We start from the raw sequence: 27176 nt of genomic DNA, 5'->3' as shown, positions 1-27176 counted from the left end.
GCATTTCTACAACCTTTGGTTTATTTAATTTTTTGTATTTTAACAGGGTATTTGTGCCTTATGCTGAGTTATTTTTATAATCTGTATTTGTAAGTTAAAAATACAGACATTGCAGGCCACTTGAAATCAAAATCCAAGCTGAAGAAAATATGATGACTTTGTCCCACCTCTGGTTGTGTATTTTTGGTTACCCCCTGACAGGGTCTTCATGGCCATGCAGATACTGTGATGAGGGATCTAATGCTTCCCAAAAATAACAGGTTTTTAGGTTTCAGCTGAATCCCTGTCCTGAACTGGCTGACCTTGCTGCCCACATAACTAAACACTATTTCTGACTTGCGGGAGGTACTGGGAAGATTGGAGAGGTGAGGGGGAGAAAGAAGACTACTACTCAAAAGTGATGGCAGCACTGGTTTCTTGTTAGCAGGTAGGTTACCATACTTGGCGTAACACGTGTGGCACAGGCTTTAGTACTGGGATCCCACAAAGTCTTCGTGTAGACTTGTATTGGTGTATTGTTGATTCACATCGTGAGTGTTAAGTGTTGCAGTAAATGGGGTGACATCAAGCTGGCTACTGGTCACTAGTTGGGTCCCACAGGGCTCCATCTTAGGCCCAGTGCTCTTCAATACCTTCATTAATGACTTAGGTGCAGGACAGGAAGGCATACTAAGTAAGTTTGCCAATGACACTACTTTGAGAGGAGCTGTTGGCTCCCTCGAGGCAGAGAGGCCTTTCAGAGAGACCTCGACAGGTTAGAGAGATGGGCAATCACCGACAATATGAAGTTAAAGAGAGACAAGTGCTGGATTCTGCACCTGGGATGGGGCAACCCTGGATATGCGGACAGATTGAGGAATGATACACTGGAAAGCAGAGCTGTAGAAAGGGACCTGGGGGTCCTGGCCAGTGGCAAGTTGAATTTGAGTCAGCAGTGCCCTGGCAGCCAGGAGGGCCAACCCTGTCCTGGGGTGCATCAGGCACAGCATGGCCAGCTGGGCAAGGGAGGGGATTGTCCCACTCTGCTCTGCACTGGGGCAGCCTCATGGTGAGTGCTGGGGGCAGTTTTGGGTGCCACAAGAAAGAAAGAGCTTTTAGAGTGTCCAGAGGAGGGCAGGGAAGATGGTGAAGGGCCTTGAGGGGAAGCCGTATGAGGAGTGACTGAGCCTGTTCAGTCTGGAGCAGAAGAGACTTGAGGGGAGACCTCATTGTGGTCTTCAACATTCTCAACAAGGGGAAGTGGAAGAGCAGGGACTCATCTCTGGTGACCAGTGACAGGACCCAAGGGAACAGCATGAAGCTGTATCAGGAGAGGTCTAGGTTTGCTATTTCAAGAAGGTTTTTCAGAGGGTAGTTGAGCACTGAGATTAGCTCAGTTGGTTAAAACATGGGGCTAATCACACCAAGGATGTGGGTTCAGTCCCTGGATGGGCCATTCATTTCAGAGCTGGACTTGATGATCCTTGCAGGTCCCTTTCAATTCAGAATATTCTGTGATCTGGGAACTCAGGATATGCTGTGATTCTTTTGAAAGCTTTTGTTCAGAGATTTAAGCTTATAAATCCCAATTAAAATATCCTAACTAGATCTAAGGGTACTGTGCAGGTTTGCCTTTACTGATGTTTTTTTCAAGACCATTAGTAACATTCCTGCAAGTTTAAAGACAGGAATATAGCTACATCACAAAAATCTGCAGTTTAATAAGCATTTATACATGCACTACTTACATTACACAACGTACTTGGTCATAGCTGTTTTTTCATAGTTTTTAGGCCTATACATTTACCTGTGACATCATTATTATAAATTATTAATTACAGATTTATATTCTATTTCTTGCAAATGGTATTGGAGTAGGTCAATAGAAGAGAAAAACAGTATTCCCAGGGAATTCACTCCAGAAACGTTTTTTTCATATTTAGCACTGGGGTTTTTTTTCCCCAACTATTATTACAACAATTACAGAAATTTTTAGATTTTGAAAATTGAAAAAGCGTGAAATACTTTGTTTCATTGTTTGGTTTTGAAGGATTTTTCAGTCTTGACGAGGGTAGAAGCTGGTCTTTACCTAAGTAAAACCACTAGATGGCATTCCAGAAGAGGATTTTGATAAAGTTAACAAACGCAATTTTCACATGAGAAATATTAAGGGATTACAGACTTGAATGAGGGCCAGTGCTGTCACATGAGTAATGCAAATCAGTGGATTTAGGTAATAAGTATTGAGCTGACCTGAGAGGAATCAAAACAAATAAAAAAACCCCGAAGTCTAGTATGAATGATACTGGCATGAAATACTGGAGGGGGGAAGGAAAGTTGCCAGAATATGGTAGCAACTACTGGAATTCCTTCTACTCTTCCAAAACAGACATTTGCTGAACTCTTATTTTTCAGTTATTTTCTCCACTTCTAAAGATGTATTTGTCATGTGATTTAAAACAGCTCTCCTATAAGCTCATTAATTGTGCTCCAGGGGAGAGGAAGGTTTTTTTCTTGGCCCACTGCTGCTGAAATTCGATACATGGCCTTTAAAATTGAGTTTCACTGATAAAAGCATACTCTTATCTTCTCCCTTTCACAAATGCACATCTGTGTCCTCCATACAGGTCCTAATTTATTCCAAGAGGAATATGCTAGCAAGGCATAATTTGAAGGCTGACTAATGATTTTGCTTGATTTTTCTCCTTTAATTGTTGGAAATACATGATGATGCAAAGGATTTTATCATCTGTAGTAATATGGTAAGGTAAATCATTGCAAGCTTTAGAGTTAACAAACTTTAGATCTTTATGAGATCATCTGCTTGAAGTCATGGGAGTAAAAAATTATTTTATCTGCAAGGATGGGACATGTTAGAGACAGAGCCTGTTACACCAGAAAAACAACTTTCCCATCGCCAGAGCAGAGCAAGTACTGAGGTTTTTGTCATTCCGAACCTGCCATCTGTGCTGCTTAACCTATCCTGAGTGGCTGTGTTCTGAACCCGAAACCAAAACCAATAGGACATGAGTGAAAGCTGCTTTTTATTATTATTTTAATATTCAAAGCTTATATGCTGTTGCAATGATTCTTCATTTTTTTTCTCTAATGAAACTTGGAAATGAGTTTGAATGTTAATCGACTATTTAACAGTGACAAAGTGACACAAATGACAGTATCTTTCTATAGGATTAATGGTGATCCTATTCTGGGAGTTCAAACCCCGTGTTAGAAAAAAACAGCATTAGCAGTGGTAATGGGAAATTTCTGTTGTTTTGATGTGAAACAGGCCCATGATCAAGTGCCTAACAATGTCTTGGAAACATGGTAACAGTGACCATGGCACACAATTACTGAGAATCCATATAAATTCAATGCCTGCTGAAATGGTTTTTTCAGGATTCTCCTGGAATTGCAACACAGAACTTGTGTATTTCACGTCTGAAAGTTGTGTGACTGTGTCCCCTCAGTTTTCTTGTAGCATGCTGAAACATTTGCAGGAGTTGGCACCTCAAACACCAGGAAATTCAATTTCATACGGTTTTCATTCTCATCTGCCTTTTAATTTCCACTTAACAGCCTCAGTCCTCACAGCACAGAACTTCCAGGGAGCAGCACTATTCGGCACAACCCATGGCATGGGTACGCACTGCCACACAGCTCGGAAGTGACCGTGTGTGGTACGAGGGCTGGCAACACTCACAACACCCTTTCTCGATATCCAACAGTTCTGGGGGGTTAGTACAACTTCTGCTACTATCTACAGTATACGGATATAAGGAAAAACAGTGTTTTCATACACTAGGGCCGCTGTGGGCTGGTAAGAGCTCATCATCGCCCTGCTCAGGGTCACAGCGTAGGCACGGCCACTGCGGGTGTGCCAGCACTGGGGCCGCTCCACGCCGCCAGCACGGGTTCGTGCAGCTGCTGTGGGGCTGGAAGGAACCAGGGGCGTTGCTCATCCTTCAGCACCGCTTCCCTTTCCCTCCCCTCCCGGCCCTTCCCGTCCCTGGTGCGTTTCCCGTCAGCGCAGCGCGGCCCGGCCCCCGCTCCCCACTGCGCACGCTCGCGCCGCCCGGGCCGGTTGCCGTGGCTACCGCGCCGCCGCCGGGGCGAGCAGTGCCCGCCCGGAGCGCCGCCGGGCCGCGAGGTGCCGCGGGGGCGGGAGGGTGCGCGGGTCCCAGCCTTGCGCCGAGCGGCGGCCGCAGTCCGGCCCCGGTGCGCACCGTGCCAGGGGCCGCCCCTGCGGTTTGGCACCACCGGCAGCCGGGCTCCCGCCGGCACCTGCGTCCCGGGTCGTGCGGGTTTGGTTGTGGTTTTTTATGTTCAGGAGCGTGGGCTTAGGACTCTTCCAGCCTGCGTCATTTCGGTGCCAGCCCGGAAAACCGTAAAGGTCTGCTGTGTCTGGGTAATGACCCCTTGGACCATCCTGTTCTATAGGCAGAGAACGAGAGGTAAAAAGAACTGTGCTGGCTACCTGCCTTGGAGTATTACGTTTGGTAAACACCAGCCAGAAGTGCTTTCTGTTTGGTGCAAGCAAAGGTCTCATGCTGTTCTCAATAGGCCTTTTGGGAATAGATACAGGAAAAGCTTTTCAGGACAGTAAGTTACCCACAATTCTAGTAGTAGAAATGTTTCAGTATGCAATTTTTAATAGATCCTGTGATTATTCTTGCAGAAAGGTTAAAAGCGTGCAACTGATGCTTTAGGAAATGGAAGATGCATCAGATAGTGGCTTTGAAGTTGTTACATCAGAAGGGTCAGGTGCAGAGCAATCACCGGCATTCTCACAAGAAAAAGCTCCAGTTAGCACATCACCTGAGATCACATCTCCTGTTAACAATGAGAATTACTGTACTTTATCTGAAATAAGAAATTCAGAAAGGGAAGAACAAACTTCTCAAAATTCAGTACTAACAGAGAATACAGCAAATGGGACAGAGACAGGTAAAGAAGTTGTTAAAATGTTGGGCAGTAGTGTTTTAAAGAGGTATTTTTTCAACTTGGTTATAGCTTCTTGCAACCTTAGACACCCTCATTCTGTTTATGCTTGCTGGGATTTGGTCCTGAAGTAACTTTTTAAATTCTCATATAAAACATACTCTAAAGGTAAGAAATGTATTCTTTATCTCAGGCTGTACTAGTAATTTATAGATGGCATTTTAAAGAATGATTTTTATTTCCAGAAATGTGTATGAGTAGGTATACATATTTTGCATGTGCATTTAAATTAACAGTTCAGACTACATCACAGAAATCACCTTACTATTTTACCTTTCTTAGATTCCCCTGTAGCTTACCTGCCACCCTTCTTTATCCGTGTCTTTCTCCTGCAGTTCCCCAAAAGCTCCATGATTTCCTACACCTGTTCCTGAGTGTTTTGAGTGTCTTCGGTCACTTCCTCTTCCCAATACTGGACCCCGTTTCCTTAGTTCTTCAGAGCAGAGGCAGCATATCCTGTTCAGCACATGAGCACAGTGAATGACAGTTCCTAGTGGGGACCTGCTGACTACCTTCCTCTTGGCTGGGTTGCACTTGGATGCTCTCATTCTGAGTGGCTGGCTGGGAATGTCTTTAGTGACATTACATTAGATATCTCCTTTAAAATTGTATGAAAATACTATTTCAGCTTTCAAATAGACTGTCTTTCCAGCTGAAAAAACTATGATTATGCTGTGTTGCAGTGCTATAATAAAATCACCCTGGGGTAAACTTGAATGAGTTACTTAGTTGTTTTGAGAAGCTTCTCAGGAATGAATTTTGGTTTTATTTTTAGCAAGCATGATTGAGGATAATGAAACACTTAGGAAGACTGATGAAACTGTCCAGTCTGAAAATCTGTTATGTTTTCCCAGAGAAGTCATTCAACAGGATTACCACATGCCTGATGTCATAACTGTCAGAGTACAAACAGGTAAATGCTGGTTTTGCACATGTATCGATACATATATAATTATGGTCTAGTCTAGGTGTGTTACTGAAAGAAACAATATTTCTATTTTGGAACTTCCATTTTAACAGATTCGGATTCATTTCAAGAAGTAGTTGTAAAAATTGAAAGACGTACCTATAATAAACCTTTTCTGGGTGGATTTAGGAACATGTCAACAGGAGTGGAATTTCATAATGCAGGATCACAAACAAAACCCAAAAGACGACCTGACAAAGGAATTCAGTTATTTTGTAAGGAAACACAGGTAAAGGCTTTGTAGTGTCTTTTTAGGATGTTGTTTTTGCCAAATGGAATAGACTGCTTACACTATTTCTGATAGGAAAGAGGAAGTAAATCCAAAATAAACGTGCAAATGAAAGTATTTAGTGGACAAATATCATTAGTCTTGTGATTTTTATTACAATTAGCTAATTTTGCCACTTACTGTAATGAGGAAAAAATCTCTGTGTATTTTGTTCTAATCTAACATGCATTTTTTTCCCCAGACAGTTGTGGAAAAAAATAAGCAACAACAAACAAGAAATACAACATCGACACAGATGACTAAAATTGGCCTTTATGTATCAAACATGACTGACAAACTAATAACTCCTGGAAAGTATTTTACAGCAGAGGAATACCATAAACGTAGACTTGAAGCAGTAAGTCCTTATCTGTTTGAAACTCTCTGTAAAGCAATGTATTGTGAAGGTTATCTGAATATTTAATGCATGTTCAGAGTGTTCAAAGATTTAATTTAAAAGGGAACTGTAAAATGTCTTCTTATGCTCATCTTTTGTAATCTTTCAGATAAAGGGGAAGTGTGTGTTTGCTCTGTGGTTCTAGTGACATTTGATACCTTGCAATCTCTTAAATATTAAGAATTCTGAATTTATTGTTTTCTGTCTTACAGTGACAGTTAAGTTTCCATGTGGAGCATTAAGGATTGAAACAGGCTTGTTCCTACAACAAAGATCCTCGTGATCTTTGTGGAAGAACCTAAGCTACACGCTTAATGTATGACCTGAAATAGAGAGAGTATTGGGTTAGGATTTGGGAGATCTGCATTCAGCTGTTGAGTTTTGTGTTCTTTGTCTGTTTGGTTGGGTTTTTTTATCAGACTTGGCAGGTTACCTTGGGCAAACTGATCCGTTTTGGATTCTGTTCAAGCTCCCTGCTTTGACACTAAGGTAGAAATGGGCTGTTCAAACACAGGCAATGGGTCTGTGGGGTTTTCTGGTACACTGAGTTGCCTCATGAAGGTAATTCAGGTTATAGATTCTGCATATTCATTGTGCAGAGGATACCATTGAGGCATTTCACATTGCTTTTTTGGAAACCATGTATTCCATGGCTGCACAACTAACGCAAGTATGCCCTAAATGGTGTTAGGTGAGGCACTGCTTTGTAAATGCTCTAGTTATTAATTTGATTGCTGGAAATAGTCTGAATCCAACTGGATGGAGAAACAGTTGATTACCCAAGTGTCTAAGTAGAATAATTGTATTAGTAATTGTATTGGCATGGTTGGCAAGATCTTTGACATTTTCTGGGTAGACGTTTCCTGTAAGAACTTCTTAAATCAGTCATCTTTAGCTGACGGCAATGAGCATCTTGTAGAAATGGAACCCAAGCAGGGAATCATTTCCTCAGGACTGTCTTTAGTGACACTTACTGAAATCTGTAGTGTATCTATTGGTAATTTATTATGCACAGTAGAGAGATGTCAGCTTGATGTTGGTTCATGTTGATGGATTTGCACAGTGCAGTATAGGTCCATACTGAAATACTATTTGAAGGCATATTCAAGAGAAGTTTTAGATTAAGATATTACCAGAGACAGTGTAACTGTATTAGTATGATTTTCTCCTTGATAGCTTTCAATGCTGAACAATGCTTAGTATCTCATGGTATTGATCTGACTAAACTGCTTGTAGTTCAAGTGCTAACTCAGCCAGCAGAAGGTGAGGCTTGGGAAGGTAGCTGATTTAATTTTCTTTTTTCATTTCTGTCGTAACAGCATTAGTGATTTCACTTTCATTATTTGTTCATAAATAAAATGCAGTTGATTTTGTGTTGATTTTTGTATCTAGAAATTTAAAAGAAATTTTGCAAATGTGTCTACATTCCCACTATGTAAATTGGTAGTAAGATAAGGAAAAGAAGAAAAGCAGTACATGGCAAAAGACATTTTTAAGAGGAGATTTGAGAAAGAAAAATGGGTATTTAAATACAGTTTATATTTTGATTTGATTATTTGAACCTAGTTTATTCACTGTACTCACTGGTTAAACTCCTGCAGTTACATAACTGAGTAATCATACTAGTGCTTAAACTACTAGTACATTACTGATTTTGTAACACTTAAATTAGTTTCACTACAAGACAAATCTTAGAAAATGTAGTTAGGGAGCTGAAGAACAGAACAGTTAAGAATAAGATACTATGCTACAAAATACTATGCTGTTTTGTTTTAAATTCATGATTCTTTGGTATTGTATCACATATAGGTAATAGTATTACAGAAGTATTTCCGTCGTTGGCATGCTATAAATGTAGCACAAAATCTGATGGAACAAAAGAGGTTAAGGCTGGCACGGGAGGCACAAGAAGAATTACAGAAAAAAAGGGAGAAAGAAGAAAAATTGAGAAGGGAATATGAGAAAAAACTGAACCCTAAAACAAAAGAAGACTTTGAGCTACTGTACCATGACTTGGAATGTAAGTTTTCTTAAAGGGAAATCCTTAAAGCAACAAAATAGTACCGTTTATTTAAAACAAACTTACATTTTTAATAGATATTTCCATGATTTTTTTTTTCACTTAGAGTGGAATTTGTTTCATTTTAAAATAATTATTTTACTTTCATGTGTTACTAGAAACAGAAAAAAGGCTTTGATGCTCTGTAAGCACTGTTCAGCAATAACTAAACATCCCTGTGTCATCTACATCCAGCACCTTACAAGCTACTATGAGGAGAAATTAACTCTAGCCCAGCAAAAACTAGTACACCTTTTTTGGAAAAAGCTGGCTTGTAGAATAGTGCTATTTGGCAGTTTTATTAACATTTTTTATTTACGTCTAAAGTTAAGGTCAGCTAGAAGAACAAAAAGGGTGTTTTTTAGATCAGAGTTACTTTGATTTTTTACTCTACGTTTAGGACACTGAAAACAATTCTGTGAAGAAATTAGTATTAAGATCCTAATTCATAATTTGCTATAAACTTTTTTATAATGGATTAAATTTTTGCACAGAATTTTACAACATATGACAGAAGTTACTCCTTTTGTCTTAGTTGTCTTCTACTGATGCTTTTTCTCCTTTCTAGTTCATTCCATGTTTCCCAAAACTGTGTTGTCAAAATTTTAAAAATCTCTTAGGAGTTCTGCAGGACATTCAGAAAGTCATACATTTCCTATTCTTGGAGTAGATGATGTCTAATACAGGCAAGCACCTCTAAACTTTTCCAGAATGTCTCGGTTTTGAAAGACAGGTGTCTGCTAAGGAAGGCAGAGGCCCCCCTTGAAGTGGCAGATATAACCCCTTTTCCCTCCAAGTTATTGTATTTTGAAATCAAGGGCCTTTAGGCAAAGATGTGGGAAATAGGAATAACAGTTCTTTACTATATATATATATATGTATATAACCAGTCAAACAAAACAACAACAACTATGGCAGTGACAGCAATCACAAACCCAGTCCCAGCCTTCTCGGCTGTCAGGCGCTTTCCCCTCGGGTGCAGTTCCGCTCGCAGCCGGCAGGGGCGCTGGCAGCTCCCGGTGAGCAGGGCAGGTGCGATGGTTCCCCCGCGGCTGCAGGGGGCGCTCCGGAGCGAGCTCGGGGAGCACGCAGCACCGGTGCCCTGGGATCCCGGGAAGGGATGGGACAAAGGCTTCACAAACCCCTGGGCAGCCGGTCCCGGACTCTCAGGAACAGCAGGCTGGAACGGCAGGCTGGAACGGCAGGCTGGAGCGGCAGGGACGAACGCAAATCCCGGGTGGCAGACGAGATGTATCCAGATGGGAGAACCCCACGGAGGCCCAGGCAGGCAGGGCGAGCAGGGCTACAGCGTAGCGAAAGCTCGAAGCAGCAGCGGAGCAGGGCAGCCACAGCCCGGTCTCCAGCAGGGCAGGGAAAGCGGCTTTTGGGGTCCCGGCGTTGTTTCCAGCAGGAAGAAAGAACGGCCAAAAAGAAAGAAGCAGCAGCTCCTTTCTCTGCAGCTTCTCTCTCCGGACGCTCAGAGCGAACTGCCCCCACACCCAGGTGTAGCCAGGCCCGCCCCACTCCCCTTTTTGTCTTTCTTAAGTACAGCTATTTGTCCCCTAGCAACATGCATATGGGAGAAAATTCCTTTAACAGGAAAAAACTAAGACTAAACTAAAACCCCAACACAGAAAAATAATGTGAATACTGCAGATAATTGGCATAAAACCTTACAGGAAACTAATGGTGCAAATTAACAAAAAAACTTAAGAGTTTGGAAAAATAAAAACAGTCAAAAGCTATGGACTCATACGAGCATATAAAGAAACAGCAAGACAAATTTTGGTTTTTCACAATATCTCTTTTAAAGCCAGAGGTTTGTACTGCGACTTGTAACAACTCCTTTGTTGTCTAGGCTACAGTGCTGTATGGTCTAGCTCTTTTGTAGTTTGGCTATTTTTGTCCCTGTAGCAGAACTGACCTAATGGATTACCTACTTCATTGCAAAGCCACCTGCCCCAACTTAAACCATCTCAGCTCTTTCTTCAGTGGTAAACTGAGCGTAAATTTGGTGGCATGTGTTATTCATAGAGCTTAGGATCACGATTCAAGAATTCCCAAGTTATACACTAATCTTTTAATGCTGTCATACTTTGTGTGGCATTAAAAAAATTGCTTTGTCTGAATTAATAAATGATTTATAAATATCACTGTTCGTGACAAATGTAAAAATTATTGCTTGTCTTGAACTTTGCAGTTGTTGGAATGGTATCTTCATGAGATTTGTGGTTTGTTTAGGGTTGTTTAACCCCCTCTTTTTCTTTGTAGATAGTTTCTTTTCACTTCCCAAGAATCAAGCCCTTTTAAAGGTGTATCTAAATAATCAAAAGCCAAGGTACTCAGATAGTATTTTTTTCCTTGCCACTTATGAGAAGTCTTACTATTTGGCATCTGATTTCCTGCAATATTTTCTTCAAGAAGGTGTTTCCAGACTAATGTGCTATTGGATGTATGATCCACTTCTTTTTTTTTTTCTTTTTAAGTATGAGGAGTCTTACTTGCAATAAAAACAACCAAGTACATATAAGCTATGGAAGAGTGCTGATCTCCATGATACTTTTAGAGTTGAAACTTATGGTTATGCAAGTGTCTCTTACTTAATTTAATGACTTTGGATTCACAAATAATAAAACTTTCAGCTAAGCATGTTCAGGAATTCCATATCTAGGCAACCTGAAAAAAACATGCGCCACTTCAAAACAGAACGAATTCCAGTATTTGAGGGTTTTTTAATATTTTGTTAAATATAATGGTCTGGTATCAATCTCACTATTTAGTTTTTGTTAACTGATGTTGAGTAGTTGCTGCTCTACGTGGAGATTTGCAGTCATGCTCTTTTTTTTAATAAAGCTTAATGATTCTAGGAAGTTGAGGATTTTTTCCTACCTGCATCTGAAACAACTTTACATTCTTATAGTGCCAACAGTTTACACAAGCTAAATCATTGTGACAGTAATAAAATTGAGCGTATTGTCCTCCAGGGATCTGTGAAGGTTATTGCTGCAATCACAACAGGGTTACTATTACAGGGTCAGCCAGTACAAGCAATTCCTGGTGGTACCAAAGCTTGTCTGTGCCTATATAGTGCAAATGAGATCTATCTGTATATTCAGCATGTCTGCATAGGTATTTATTATTTATTTGAAAAGTATGAACTATTTTATTCTATAAAAACCAGAATAAAAATTGTAATGAGTAATAAGTAAAATCCCTGCCTATAGAACAGATAATCTAAGAGGAGTGTTTTAACTTGGTTGCATGTATAAGGGGAATCAAGAGGTGAGTATCTGTGTGAGTGACAGCTTCTTCATTTCTGAAAGTATAAAAGTGCTTACTGTATTTATTGGCTCCACCTTAGAAGTTGCTGCCCCCTTCAGGCATAATAAAGCTTCATGTAAATTAATTCTACATAATTATGTTGTTTGCTGAATTGACTTTATTTAAAAAATATATTTTGGGGTTCTCAGAACTTGTCAGACAAATGTCATATTACAGCTCGGAGAGCCTTAAGGAAATGAATTGAAATATTTTAAAATGGAAAACATAAGTTATTGTAGATAAGAAGCCACAGGCAGAAAATAAGCCTTCCTCCTTTCCCTCCTCCTGCTTCTAATCTTACCAGATCCAGGATGTTACAGGCTTTTTCAGTGCATCACATATTGGATTGTTTTCTTTTATGCTGGGTTTTGCTTTTGCCTAACTGTTCTGCAGTGATAACAACACTTCGAGGTATTAATCAGGAACGTTGAAGTTTTGGATCTTACAAAATTTCCTACAAAACTCCAGAGGTATTTGAACTGAATCAGACTCTTCAGAGAAGCCAAAAATTGTTACAGGATATGCAAAGGCAGTAAACACAGTTTGATTTTACAAACAGACTTCTCTAAAGCCATGTAGTCTGTGTACGGGCAGCGTAAGTGTCGGGGTCAGATTCTTACACAGCATGTACTGATCCATGTGCTGCCCTCATGACCATCCTGTGGCTTCTTCTGTGGCCACTTTCTCCTACTTGGAGGGTTATGTTGTAGAAGAGTAAAAAGAGTGTAAGGCAATGACTGTCTAGTTATTAATGTATATTCATCTGCCTTGGATGGCAAAAGGTGATACCACTGCAATATCCAGTGTAAGACCTGGAGTGCTAAATGTGACTGTCAGTCAAGTTTTATCTCGGTTTTGGAGGACTTCAAGCTTCTTTAGATTCTACTAATTTATGCAGGGAGAAGCAGTAATATTCTCAGCACGGAGTACTAGTGGTACCACAGTTAAGAAGCAGCCATTTCATCACACATTTCCACAGGAGCTAAATTCTTTTTCTCACATAGAGCTCCTTTTTCTCCTACTCATCCTTAATTTTGGAGTACAAATTGGCAGTCTGGAATTGATGTACACACACATACTCTCACAGAACATCTGTATAATTTACATTCCTTTCTAGGCCATCTCACATGTATTGAAAATAACCATAACAATCAATGGCCTAAAATGGAAACTGGCTTTTAGTGAATATTGAAGGAAAAGTCAATTATATTGTTTCTTATTTAAATATGAAAGCAGAAGTTTTGCTGGAAATTGTCTTGTAAAAAATACCCCAAATATTTGTATCTGCAGTGTGGATGCAGGAGGAGACTGCACGAATTAACAGAACTCTCAGTGGAGCTGAAAGGAAGGCAGCACTTTGTGCGCTTCTGGAAGAAGAGACAGAGCTCATTGCCTGCATTGGGATGCACAAACTAAATGCCAATGTGGAGAATCAACAAAAAGCAATACTGCAACTTCTGGGTAAGGTCAGTAATTAGGCTGATCATAAAGAATACCAAAGTACAGGAACACAAAATACACTTGCAAAGTACAAAAAGTAACTTTCGTGGTTTTTAACAGTTAATTATGTGAATGCTAGTTTTATAAATATCCAAATTATGTTGTTGTTCATGTCAATACAATTCAGTAGATTTCTTTTTCCAAGCTGAGAATTTCATAGCTCTCAGACTGACTGAAGGTTGAACAGTGCATCATTAAGACTGTTAACTATAAAAATATAAACAATAAATATAATAAATTATAATAGTATAAATATGTTATCCTTCAGGAAGTAAATCTGTCATTAATTTCCCAACTGAGCATAGGCCTCTGGTCATTGTATGTCTGTCTTTAAAGAAAGCATTTATTCTGTTTTCATTTATAAAGAAGAATTTGAATCTGATGTTGAACTCAGTTATTGAATCACTAACTTTAGTTCCCTTAGAACTTCACCTTGAGATTTCATTCTTTTATAATCTTGAGGATGATATCTAAGGTAAGTGTTGTTCAGTCGTTACTAAAAAAATAAGCATTTCTTCATTCACAAAGATGATTTTAAATGACATTAAATTCAATGGTATCTTAATATAAAATACAAAAAACCTTGTCCTTTTAGGTAGACATCCACTAACTGGAAAAAAGTAATAGATTATTTTCTGTTTTCAAAGTATGTGACATGATTGTGAAAAGAAATACTGCAACAGAAATGATCTTTAGCTAATTTTTTTATTATTATTTTAAAATTTTGACTATTAAGTGCTCAAAAGTAAAAATGGCAGTTTTGTCCAAAAGAGGCTTTTTTCATTATTTTTATTACTGGTGCAGGGGAACCATACTGTAAGTGTGAATTGATAAAATCTATTACATTTCTAATTATGAACAAATTGCTTATCTGAAATGTTGGTGGAACTATTACCACATTTATCGCTGTGGTGTGATTGTTTTATGTTTTACTGCTTTCATGAATGAAAATCCCCAGAAAACTAAATAATTAGGAATATTTTCAGAGCCTTGAATCATTCCTATGTTTAATGTTTGCTTCTATTACTTACAATCTATTCTGTTATCTTCTAAGAAAAAGAAGCTTAGAACAGTCAAAGCAAATATATTTCTCTCTTAACTGACTATCATTACTTCTCCCATGAGGATGATTTCCAATGTCCTACCCTGAACAGATTACTTCCAGCACATATTCTGACAAACTGTACAATTCTCTTACATCTAAAATCAGAAGCAAAGTACGAGAATTCTCAGTGACAGCTGATGTTTAGAGATTCAGGAGATGCATCAGAGACAACAGATATTCTGTCTTTCCAAACAGTGGACATTTTTCTGAAGCAGTTAATACTAATTTATTTATTCCTATTTTAAATGTATACATTATGTTTTTCATGAAAGAGGCTGTATTCTTTTAACATTTAAAATCTAATAAGCTTCTGAACTAGTGTAACTTTTCATGGTTTTTTATCATGTCGGCTGTAGGATTTTGAGTGTTATTCTAAACTGTTGACATAGACAGCAGCCTAACTCAGAGGTAGAAAAAGTAACAATTTCTGCATTTTTTAAAAAGATAAAATAATTTTGTAAATCTCAAAATTAGATGGATGGTTTGCTATGACTGTAACAGTGCAATTTAAGCACTTTAAATGACAGTATGAAATTTGTTGAGTGCTTGATTAGGGATTATTTAGTTTTTTCTGCAATTTAAGCACTTTAAATGACACTATGAAATTTATTGTTGAGTGTTTGATTAGGGATTATTTAGTTTTTTTCTTGAACTTTGAGCTGGTAATGTTGATCTGGATACTTGCCAGTTAAAGCTGGAATAACATCTTTCACATCTGAAGACTGCAAGCTGCAGTGGCCAGTGTGGTATGAAACTTGCTTCTCCATGGAAACCTTTGTTCCCTTCTTTGCTACTTTAAGCATGTACCTCCACAAGCATGTGTGCTCTTACAAAGGTTGCTACTGGTTGTTTGTGCACTGTGTTCTAGGGGGTTCTTCTTTATGCTGAGCTCGTTGTTCTTCTGCATTTGTACTTTGGAGATGAAGTATTTGATTAAGCTTTTATGCAGCAATCGTATTTTCTTAAAGAAATTTGTGTAATTATTAACTGTCGCTCAGTTCATACCCTTCATGGTTTGTACTATTTCTGCACACATCCTATGGATTTTTCTTTATTTTACTTACCTTTTTCTCTCTGTCTGTGGCAGTGTGTTTCTCTCCTCAGGCACTCAGTTTAGTAGCCTTGCTTTCTGAAGTAATACAGATAACAGGGTTATTGTAAATTCCACAGCACTGCCAGCAGACTGAAAGACAAGAAAAAGCTGGCAGAAGATCTCAAAGTTTTAGTTTTTCACATGTCAGTATGGAGAACAGACAAACAGTCCTGAATCACAGAGGACTTGTGATTCCTTCTTTTTTCCATAAAAAGCTGCATTTTTTTTTTACATTTGGAAATGTTTTAATGTAACACCCAGCTATGATAAGGTAGTAAGAAAAAATACAGAAGTTACGGATATATCTTCGAAGAATTAATTATAACACAATTGGTCTGTGTTAAGGGTCATTTGCAGAACAGGATACCAAGACTGCTTGCACATACTCGGTTTGCAAAGTTATCAGAAGAATCTAATTTTACTGACTATTTCCTAGGCTATACTCTGGCCATTGATTCTTCCTAGCATAAGCAAATGACCTTTCTGTGTTATTGTAAGTGATTTCATTGAAGAGGATCAAGTGTGGGTACTGAATTAACTACTACATGGAAAACAGCAGTTAGTCCCAGTCTAACATACAAAGGATCGACAGCATGATAGACAGCTTCTAAGTCGGTCTGAATTTTATTATTTGCAAAATGGGGGGGGGGGGGGGGTTGGGTTTTTTTTAAGAATTTTTAGTCTTGTACAAAGATAGTAAAAAAAAATGAAGATACAGTAGAATGCTCCCTATTTATGACAGAGAGAAAATTGCCTCACTCTAGTTTTACAGAAATTCCAAGATTTCACTAAGGAATTAAGTTTGCTGTTTTGGGTTTTTTAGCTAATGTCTGGTTTTGCTATTGCATTTCTTAATTTTGGCTCTGAAATGTGACCTCTGGTTAACAGTATCTCCTTTAATTAGAGTTCTACCCCCCCAATAATGTAATTAAATATCAGTAATTTGGTGTTAAAATCCTTTTAAAAATTATTTTGTCTTTATTTTCCCTACCTAACTTTATTTAAAAGTGAGGAAAAGTCTGTTTTGATTGTGGTGGTAACTAATCATTTCTCTTCTAGTTATTTAAAATTCTTGGTATTTTTATTACCTATCACCATAGCAAGCCTGTTTTGTCAAAATAATGCTGGGGTCATGTCCAGAAAACTACTAGGCATGTGAATGCTGCATGAAGGGTTGCTGTTGTTAGCTCACATTGAGACTGCAAGGTGAAGTCTGTGAGTGTTAGTGAACACTTAAGTTCCAAATATAGTGAAAGAGAATAATTAATACACAAAAAGAGGTTTCAAATACCTCTCCCCATTAAGAAAAGGAAATGGAATTAAGTAACGATGGGGAGAAGCTTTTGAAAACTCTTTTTCTATTGGAATTGGATACCTATCTCCTTATGTAACAGTGTGATTTGCAACCAAAACGAGTCTTCTGGAAAGAAGAGAATGGTTGGACTTTTCAGGCCCGGTGGCGCAGGTGACATCGCGTAACCTCCTACTCTCTGGAAAAGTTAAAGATGTTGTGTTGGGTTGACCCTGAGTTGATGGACAGTCTTTAAGACCAATTACGCTTCTCACAATTTACATATTTAAACCGCACAGAAAGGCGGGATTTCCCTTTTTGGTCGGAGCTCGCCTGCTGGAAGGTGGGGGGGGCTCCGAGCCTCCCGGCCCCGCTGGGCCGGGCCGGGGCCACTGCCCCTTTCCCCCTTTCTCAGCACCACGGCACGGACCCTGGGTCGCTGGGGGGGACTGTCCCAGAGCCGCAGGCAGCTCAAACCAGCCATGGACTGCTCACAGCTAAACCCATCCAGCGCAGCTTCTGGGGACAGGCGGGTCCCTCTCCTCTCCATGCGGAGCCGGCGGAGTCAACGGGAGCCGGCAGAGCCTCCTGTCTGCAGCCAGCACACTTCGTGCTGAACTGAAGAGGACACCGTGCAGCCAGCAGCACAGAGGGAGCGAGGCTTTCCCCACCGTCAAGCCCGAACAAGAACACCCTTCAACATGGCGGTTTCAGAGTCAGAGAAAGAGAAGTGAGTCACGTGGGACGGAGCTGGAAATGGCGACAGGAGAGAAGAGGGCGGTGCCACGATTCTGGCGCGCAGCTTAAAAGAAACCTTCTTGCATGCCGTGGTAAGAAACTGTAATACCACAAACTGTTTGTCTCTTTAATCCAATGAAAGAACATGGGGGGATGGAGTATCCTCGTGTGCCTATGAAGTTTGTGAAGAGTGCCTATGTCAGGCTATATAGAAGTAGTGAGAGGCTGTTAGAGACTTGTGGCGAAGAAAAGCCTCTGTGTGCAGGCCAAAATAACTTATCCTTAAAAAGATGAATAACCCCATGTGATGGCCCATGTTTTGTAGTATGAAAGAACTGTGAAATTCTTCATGGGAGAGATGTTCTACACACAGCAGACTGTTTGTTTCCGGGCGGGCCTGCTATTGGTGGCAGTTTGGGAACCATGTGCAACTGAAGGAAAACCTTTTCTTCCTTAAGCATAAGAGAAAGACTTTTCAAGAACTGCAACACTGACTAACATCCCATGTTCTGTTATCCCTTGTGTGAGCTGGATAAAAGGAGAGAAGTGCTGGAAAAGGGGGGGGGGGGGGGGGGAATTTACTTTAATTTTGTTTTGTTGTTTTCTCTTTACTTTTAATTCTGTTAGTAATAAAGCTCTTTCATTGTACTGCAACTGTTTAAGGTTTGTGCCTGCTTTGCTTTTCTCCTAATTCTTATCTCACAGAAGGAAAATAAGTAAATAATGGATATTTTGAATCAAAACCACTACATTTAATTGGTGTTTCTGCCTGGTTTCGAACTCAACCCGCTACATCAATGGTGGAGAATGCGGGCAATTAATGAGCGCTGTGAGATGAAGATTAATTAGGAGAAAATAATAAGCAGAGCAAGTAGAAAGTTATAACATTAAGTAGAATAATAGAAGAAATTTGCTTTGTAGTAGTGGTAAAAATTCTAGGGGTGGAGGTTTATGGAATTTGTTTTCTTTTAGCTCTGGTTTTGCTATTTTAAGTAACTTTTGGATATGTAAATTTTAAGAAGCGAGGGGTGGAATGTGTTGGGTTGACCCTGAGTTGATGGACAGTCTTTAAGACCAATTACGCTTCTCACAATTTACATATTTAAACCGCACAGAAAGGCGGGATTTCCCTTTTTGGTCGGAGCTCGCCTGCTGGAAGGTGGGGGGGGCTCCGAGCCTCCCGGCCCCGCTGGGCCGGGCCGGGGCCACTGCCCCTTTCCCCCTTTCTCAGCACCACGGCACGGACCCTGGGTCGCTGGGGGGGACTGTCCCAGAGCCGCAGGCAGCTCAAACCAGCCATGGACTGCTCACAGCTAAACCCATCCAGCGCAGCTTCTGGGGACAGGCGGGTCCCTCTCCTCTCCATGCGGAGCCGGCGGAGTCAACGGGAGCCGGCAGAGCCTCCTGTCTGCAGCCAGCACACTTCGTGCTGAACTGAAGAGGACACCGTGCAGCCAGCAGCACAGAGGGAGCGAGGCTTTCCCCACCGTCAAGCCCGAACAAGAACACCCTTCAACATGGCGGTTTCAGAGTCAGAGAAAGAGAAGTGAGTCACGTGGGACGGAGCTGGAAATGGCGACAGGAGAGAAGAGGGCGGTGCCACGATTCTGGCGCGCAGCTTAAAAGAAACCTTCTTGCATGCCGTGGTAAGAAACTGTAATACCACAAACTGTTTGTCTCTTTAATCCAATGAAAGAACATGGGGGGATGGAGTATCCTCGTGTGCCTATGAAGTTTGTGAAGAGTGCCTATGTCAGGCTATATAGAAGTAGTGAGAGGCTGTTAGAGACTTGTGGCGAAGAAAAGCCTCTGTGTGCAGGCCAAAATAACTTATCCTTAAAAAGATGAATAACCCCATGTGATGGCCCATGTTTTGTAGTATGAAAGAACTGTGAAATTCTTCATGGGAGAGATGTTCTACACACAGCAGACTGTTTGTTTCCGGGCGGGCCTGCTATTGGTGGCAGTTTGGGAACCATGTGCAACTGAAGGAAAACCTTTTCTTCCTTAAGCATAAGAGAAAGACTTTTCAAGAACTGCAACACTGACTAACATCCCATGTTCTGTTATCCCTTGTGTGAGCTGGATAAAAGGAGAGAAGTGCTGGAAAAGGGGGGGGGGGGGGGGGGGGGGGGGAATTTACTTTAATTTTGTTTTGTTGTTTTCTCTTTACTTTTAATTCTGTTAGTAATAAGCTCTTTCATTGTACTGCAACTGTTTAAGGTTTGTGCCTGCTTTGCTTTTCTCCTAATTCTTATCTCACAGAAGGAAAATAAGTAAATAATGGATATTTTGAATCAAAACCACTACAGATGTGCAAAGAGATAATTGAAGCATAAAGCATATGGCATGTGGTTAAGCTAGCAGACAAGAACCTAGGTGAAGTTTCTGATAAACTGTAAACACTTACCTTGCCCTAGCTCTAACAAAGCGTATTCGTTCTATCTGTCTCTGCAACTAGCATAAATAGAACAGTTCCCTGGAGACATTTTTTACTGCAGTAGACTTTAAGGTCTTAAATTTGCAATCTTTACACAGTCAACAGACCTATTGATTTTTACTGATATTTTGAAGGGATTTATTTCTGCAAAGCGAAATACAGAGCAAATGTATTCTAACACTACTGTCAGTAAATTCACTTTAAAGAAGTAGAGCATTTCCCTGTAGGAGAATATTATTTGCTTTTAATATCCTGTAAGTCGAAATGTTCATGACCCGTGGCTTTAAATAAAGTGAAAACCATTCATTACAATTGAATGCTTGCTTTGGTGGAAGAGGTGCAATATCAATATTGACAATAGAATTAGCCTTTTGCATTCACATTAAGTCCCTATTTGCTCTGATGAAACTTGATGTAACATAATGCAATTGTTCAGCTGGTGGTCAGATTTTAATAGCTCAGAGTTCTACAAATTGTTTCTGAAGTGTGCACAACCTAGGAGGTGGAAAGCATTTGATGGAAAAATCACTGAAATGGATACACAGAACACGCTCCGTGGCAAAGAACTACTTGAAATCTACCGCAGCATTAGCACAAAGGACATCCCAAAAGATGAGAGAACATCTGTGCTGTTAACACTCAAATGTACAGTGAAGGTAAGTTTCAGTTTTCTATTTATTTTTAGCTTGAAGCTGTACTTTCCAAAGATGCTGTCACTTAATTATGTTGACACACAAGCAATGCTCCTGGTGGCAGACAAGTGCCATGATGATGGGCTGGCAGCAAGACAGCGCCGTGTACTACCTGGTGTGAGAGTGTACTTTACATTCCAGACACACTCTAAATTCGCATTTCACTTTGTCATGTGCATATTTGTCTTCAAGTCATGTTAGAATTTTAACCCCATGATTTTAGACTTCTTTGTATATTAATACATAATACAATTTTAGTATTATTTATTTAATTTTAGTATTATTTTTTTAATATTATTTTAGTATTATTAGGTTTACTACTTAATAGCAACCTTATGAGAACCATGGCAGAGATGTATGTGGAGATTACCATTTATTTTTTCTCAGTTCCTTGAAATACCTGTTTAGAACCTTATCTATCTGTTGGTTTGGATTACCAGTTTTATGGGTTGCAAATACTGATTTTTTTCTGCTTCTCTTTGCCCCTCACTCCCTGCCCCCACTCTTGCTGCCAGTGTTCCCAATGAATTAGAAGTTGGTTGCATTTTTTTTAAGTCTTTTATATTGGTTTTATTTATTTATTCATGTACAAAAAGAATGAGTTTCAAGGTCCTCTCAGGATGATACTGTTGACATCAGCCTAGAATAGAATACTGCTTCCTGGTCTTATTTAAACAAACAAACATCTTGCTGTTTGTTTTAGTAGTGCCAGTATTTGATTTAAAGTCACTATGGCATTGAGAGGACTTCTGGTTTATGATCTCTTGCCAATCTTAATACAAGTCAGTATTGCTGTAGTGAACAAGCAAATTTCTGTTACTAGCACTGTCTTTTACCTGAGAAATCACTGAACTCTTTCACCTCTTACGTCTCTCTCTCTGGCAAATCTCCTGCCAAGCATTTGAAATACTGAAGTGACTAACTTCCAGGCCTACTGTCAGAGTCCCCCATGCCTTTTTTGTGGTGGATTTTTTGTGTTTATTTGTGGTATTTTTTTTAAACCCATCCACATTACACCTTCAATCTCACAGCCAAAGGAAGCTTCTTAGGGAAGTAATTCCTTGGGTTTTTGAAGACTTAAAATTTTGCACTTGTTGTGTACCCCTGCTAAGCATCTTTTAGTGCTTCCAGGCTGCCAGTTCCTCACAGCTTTGGTATACATATACAGGCCCCTTAAAACAGAATCTGTAAGCATTCTCACTTTTGGAGTTCTTTACAGTTGTTTCATTGGAGATTGTTTCCCTGAGACACTAACGGGTTCTGTGAACACGTTCTTACATTAACTTACAGAGGTAGCAATGGTAACGGGCATAGAATCCATAGTTTGCTTTCATATCTGCATTGAATGATTTTGTTTGTTTGCTTCTTTATTGTTGTGGAGTTTATTTTCCTTTTTTTTTTTTTCAGGAACATGAATGTAAATTAACACAGGAAATAGTGTCATTAATTGACAGGGAAATTGATCTTATGTCAAGAGAGGTGAAAGAATGCAACTTGGAAGGACTGAGGAAAAGAATTTGTACATTATTTCTTCAGTATATTAAAATTCCAGAGTGTAACCCTGAAGTTGCTGGGTTCCTTAAGGTATTATTCTTATTTTGCAGCCTTACATTGTGGCCATTGAATTAAGGAGAAGGGGAATGGAAAACATTGAAAGCTTTTTTATTTTACATTTTGCTGTAGAATTGGTGGAGGAGTTCCTCAAGAAGTAAAATATAGCAAGTATATAGGCTTCACAGAAATAAATAAATTTATTTAGTTATATTAGGAAGCATGGGGAATAGACATGGTTATAAGCACCTGACAAAGTGGCTGGTAGCACTAAAAGAGCCCAGGAGCTCTTGTGTCTGAAGTAACAACTCTGAAAGTTATAAATGGTAGATCTTATAGGATGGTATCAGCAAAGCAGTACCAATATACTGAGAGAGCAATTCATGTTTTTTCTACTGGTCAAGAGGCAGCATGCCATGCATCCAGAAAGGAAGAACGTTGCCCATGACAATCTCTAGTGAGCTTGCACCTAAGCCTTCTGTTGTAGAATCAGTTGCTATTGTGTGCGAAGAAGATGTAGTTAGTTTTGTGTGATTGTTTTTCTTTTCTGACTACACATTACAAATAAAAATATGATTCAGTATCACATGTTGCTGCTTTAAGTAGCAATGTCTATTTTTCATCTATCAGAAGAGCATTCCTGATACAGTGGTCAGTGTTACCTCAGGAGCAGAGAACCTGTCAGATTTAGATGCAGATGTTAGATTTAGAACCAACTAACCATTAATTTTACACTAGGTTTATTAGCAGATGTATCATAGCAGAGACTAAAGATTATCAGACTGCTCAAACTGGTCCCTCTGCACAGACTATATTATATTCTTTCCAGAACCCATGAAGGAATATGGGGATGAGGAAGTCTCTGTCAAGTTCTGTTTATTTTCTTCCCGTGTTGTTTCTGGACATGTGGGTCTGATGATTTTGTATTCTTATGCCAAAATATCAATATGCCCATGATCTCAGAGTTTCATCTTTGACATAAAGGGCAGATTCTACATGAAAAATTAAAAGCAAAGAATTTAGTTTCTGTTTTCTCTCTGTCGTCATCTTTCCAGAATAACTGACAATCTGCATACATAAAAGCACCAGGAAGAGCACTGGAACATAATGTTTAGGATCTTCATATAGCTTAAAAATGAATTGACTGATTTATATAACTGATTTTAACAAATGCAGTAAGAAAATAGAGTGACTTTTGGTATCCTATCTAAGAAAAATCACAACACTATTGGATATTTTAAAATAAATACTTCTAGCTTTTACATATTAAAATACTTGCATGAAGATATGGAAAACGTATCCTGACAGAGTTAGAGTGACATACAAGTAATACAAAGATACCTTGTGGTAAATTAACTCTTTTTTTTTTAATTTTTAGGTTCCACAAAATCCCTTAAAGCTTTATAAAAATGTTTACTTCTGTCATAGCTGCGAAAATTACTTACCATCTACTGAGTTTCCCATTCCTGCAAATTCCCGCACCATTGGCAGATGTCGCTCATGTTACCAGCTTGATAATGAGGCTCGGAAACGAGAAGCATATTTCAAGTACAGACTTATACTAGAAAATCTCAGAAAGTCTGAAGTTGATTATCAGGATGATACTAAAATTGTTTTCTTAGTTCAGGTACTGTTGGAAAGAGCATTGCTACTCACAGTAACCAGTGGCTTTGACTATATGTCCTTTATTTTGTGTATGTTGTTGATAGGTTGAGAAAAGGGCTAAAAGCTGCAACTTCTTCTTGTGATATGTGATGTTCCACACCATAAAGCAGCAGCCTTTAAACTCTTGAAGCATAGATGTACTTTCAGAGGTGGTTTGCAAGCTATATATCGCAAGAAATCTAGCTGACAGATCAAACAATCAGATGTTCCAACAGCTATGCTGAAAGTATATATGTATGTCAAAATGCTCTTTAGCCAAGTGATCATATGACATGTGCATAGACTTTCTTTTTTACCCAAAGCTTTATTTGGATTTTTACATGGGTGCAAGACTTGCAGAATGAAACACGCTTCTTCCTTTTTAACCCTGTCTTTCGTTTCAGCTTCCAGATATGCAGTACCTGATTGAGAACATATGGAACTCCCAGTCAGCTCTCAGTGCCTGCAGTGACCTGTATGAGTTGGTTATGATCAGGTGGGATAAGCAGCATGAGTGGTCTCCATGGAACACTATTCTCCTCACTAAAGAAGAGGCAGATGCACATCTTAAGCTGTGTAACCTTCAGAAGGTAAAATTCAGTGGGCTTAATTTTTTACATTATTTATGTTAAGTTTTAATAGAATCCTGTGACTAATTATGTTGGGCCAAATTTAGTCATTACACTTGTCCATGTTTAAATTGGCTCATTGTGACTGTTTAAATGATACAAGGCATCTGGCATGTACAGCTCATTCTGTGTACCTGAACTCTGTCTGGCCCCAGTTCTCCCTCCTGAAATGCAAGAAGCTAAGTGGCCTCGTCCCTGCTGCCTGCTGAGAACAGTGCCACGCAGGCGCTCTTCCTCAGAGCAGATCGGACAAGAGCTAGCCTGGATGAGAAGCACACTAAAGACTAACCACAAATACTGTGACAGCTGCGTGCCTGTGCTCTTGCACATGCTCTGGACTCATCAGTTTCTGGTCTTCTAAATTTCTCATTAAATAGAAGAATGGTTCTTTGTCTAGAACATACGCATTTGTCATCATAAAATTGGTCACTAATTTCTTACATAGATGTCAGCTAAGTATCCCTTACAATGTAACCTTAGACATTGCAATTAAGCAGTAAAAACAGAATTTCTCTTCTGAATTCAAAACACTTAGGACTAGGTTAAACGCATCATCATAACTGTATTTTTACACCAATCCCCCCAAATTCCATATTTAAACATGGTAGTCTGTGAAATATCTCTCCACTTGATCATATATCAAGAGTATTTTTGTAAGGCATGGGGGAATCCAGTGAGTTGTGTTTGTCCTGCAGTTAATAATGGATTATTAAGCCTTTCAGCTCCAGGTTATTGATTTATGTAAGTAGTGATCTGCAGTCATTGTTGCCTAGTGTTCTTTTGTTCAGGGTGTTCTTAATTCAATTTTTAACTCTATATGTGTGCATCAGAAATGCAGCTTCAGCTGTTATGTATTGCCCTTCTTTTTGGAATTCTTAAGAGGATGTGATAACTAAACTGACAGAGCAAATTAATTGCTCTCTTTAAACATTTGCTTTATGGATGAAATACATCAGGGAATTCTAAAGGTGAAACGAATTCTGCCATCCATTGTATTTTGTGTGTGATTGCCCAGCTTGTGTCTTCAAGCAGACATGTTTAACTGAGCTTTAGCTTTAGAAGGTAAAATCAGTTTCAAGCTGGAAATCCCTTTATTGACTTCTCTGACTCACTGTGAGTCAACAAGGCTATTCAGACCATCTGAATCTAGTGATGCTCCTCAGCATCCATAAATTTCTATTACCAGCATTATGGCAGGCAGAGATCCTGATTAAGCACTTCTCTGGTTTGATGCCATGAGTCTGGATGTCATAGTCAAAGAAATGCCATTAACTTAATTAGGTCCAGAGCTTCAGTGGATGGGGGAGCTAGGTCAAAACAGGTAAGCTACACAAGCCTACCTAAAAATCATGAGCTATTTTCTTTAGCTCTTGCAGCAAAAATAGAAGTAAACCAGCTGTAGTGAGGAGTCACCTTTCTTCACTGGTAATGACCAAATCTTTGTTTCAAAAAAAAAAAAAAAAAAAAGAGTGTGAAATAAGGAAAATGAGGCAAAGATAGAATGTTGTAAGTTGAATCAAAGTTTCTCATTCACTGAAACAAAAAAGGCATCTCAAGACATTTATTTCATAGCAATTATTCATAATGATGGCTACAGCAACAGCAAAGGGTTTTTTCAACTAAATATTTTGGTTATTTATTCCATCATCCGAACTACTACTAATCACTAGGAATTTAGGAAAATGTCACCACTGCATGCAAATGCTGACTGAAATACTTGCTGCCATGATTAGTTGTAAATAATGACTCTGATTCTTATCAAGGAATGCCCCTACAGGCTTCATCTTGCAAATGTTGATATCTAAGCATTGTCTTACTTAATTTTCAAATGTAAGTACAAATGTCCTTACCTGAAAAAAAGAAATAAATAAGCTTTATCATGAATGGATAAAAAACATTATTCTGGTTTTAAAACATGACTAATATTTCGTAAGGAGTAATTTCACTACTGGGCCATAAGATAGTAGTACAGAACTACAAAATATTTCATTATGTGTATATAAATAAATTATCTGCCTTAGTTTATTAAAGGGTCATTATTTATAATGTATAAAATATGTCAAAATGTTTATAATGTCTGACATATGAAGCAAAACATAGAGTTGTAGATATTTTAATTGAATTTATGGGATTTGAATTTATTTTTCTTTTCAGGCTTATGAAGCTCCATTTATTTACAAAATAAAACAAAAGCATATCTGGGCACAAAACTACTTTGCTCAGTTTCCGGCGATGTCATCATTTTTGCATAGAAGTAACAATCAGGCTAATGCAAATTCCTGCAAAAAACAATTCTTCGAAGTTAAAGAAGTGAACTAAATTCCAAGGTTTTAAAGAAATACACTTTTTCATCAGTACCTTAATTGTATTACAGAGATCAGAATAAACTTCTGAGGATAAAATGATTTGATCTCAATCAGTTAATTTAACTGCATTTCAAGTTTTGTAACCTCATTTAAAACAAAAATAAAATGTTGTTAAAGAGCTTTGTAAATTCTCAA

The 27176-nt window shown here is 39.0% G+C and overlaps 1 protein-coding gene across 11 annotated transcripts; it reads left to right on the top strand.

Moving 5' to 3' along the window:
• The first annotated feature begins 21 nt into the window (after positions 1-21).
• Positions 22-27176, top strand: IQUB (IQ motif and ubiquitin domain containing). Of its 11 annotated transcripts, XM_032105268.1 has the most exons (13): positions 22-427; positions 2607-2741; positions 3559-3716; positions 5756-5893; positions 6001-6176; positions 6418-6573; positions 8422-8632; positions 13283-13458; positions 20645-20815; positions 22259-22435; positions 23781-24029; positions 24451-24636; positions 26830-27161. In XM_032105268.1, exons 2-13 carry the CDS (start codon positions 2704-2706, stop codon positions 26992-26994), a joined length of 2001 nt encoding a protein of 666 aa, XP_031961159.1. In that variant the 5' UTR covers positions 22-427; positions 2607-2703; the 3' UTR covers positions 26995-27161. The 11 variants fall into 11 exon arrangements, with proteins under 11 accessions (XP_031961159.1, XP_031961161.1, XP_031961158.1 ...); XM_032105267.1 differs by lacking the exon at positions 22-427 and having other exon boundaries at positions 1094-2741; positions 26830-27176; XM_032105263.1 differs by lacking the exons at positions 22-427; positions 2607-2741 and adding an exon at positions 4658-4926 and having other exon boundaries at positions 2757-3716; positions 26830-27176.

Source organism: Corvus moneduloides, chromosome 4, assembly GCF_009650955.1.
Source record: "Corvus moneduloides isolate bCorMon1 chromosome 4, bCorMon1.pri, whole genome shotgun sequence".
Classification (NCBI taxonomy): Eukaryota; Metazoa; Chordata; class Aves; order Passeriformes; family Corvidae; genus Corvus; species Corvus moneduloides.
Note: the sequence above shows the minus strand (reverse complement) of the source record. Positions and strands in the feature narration are given on the sequence as shown.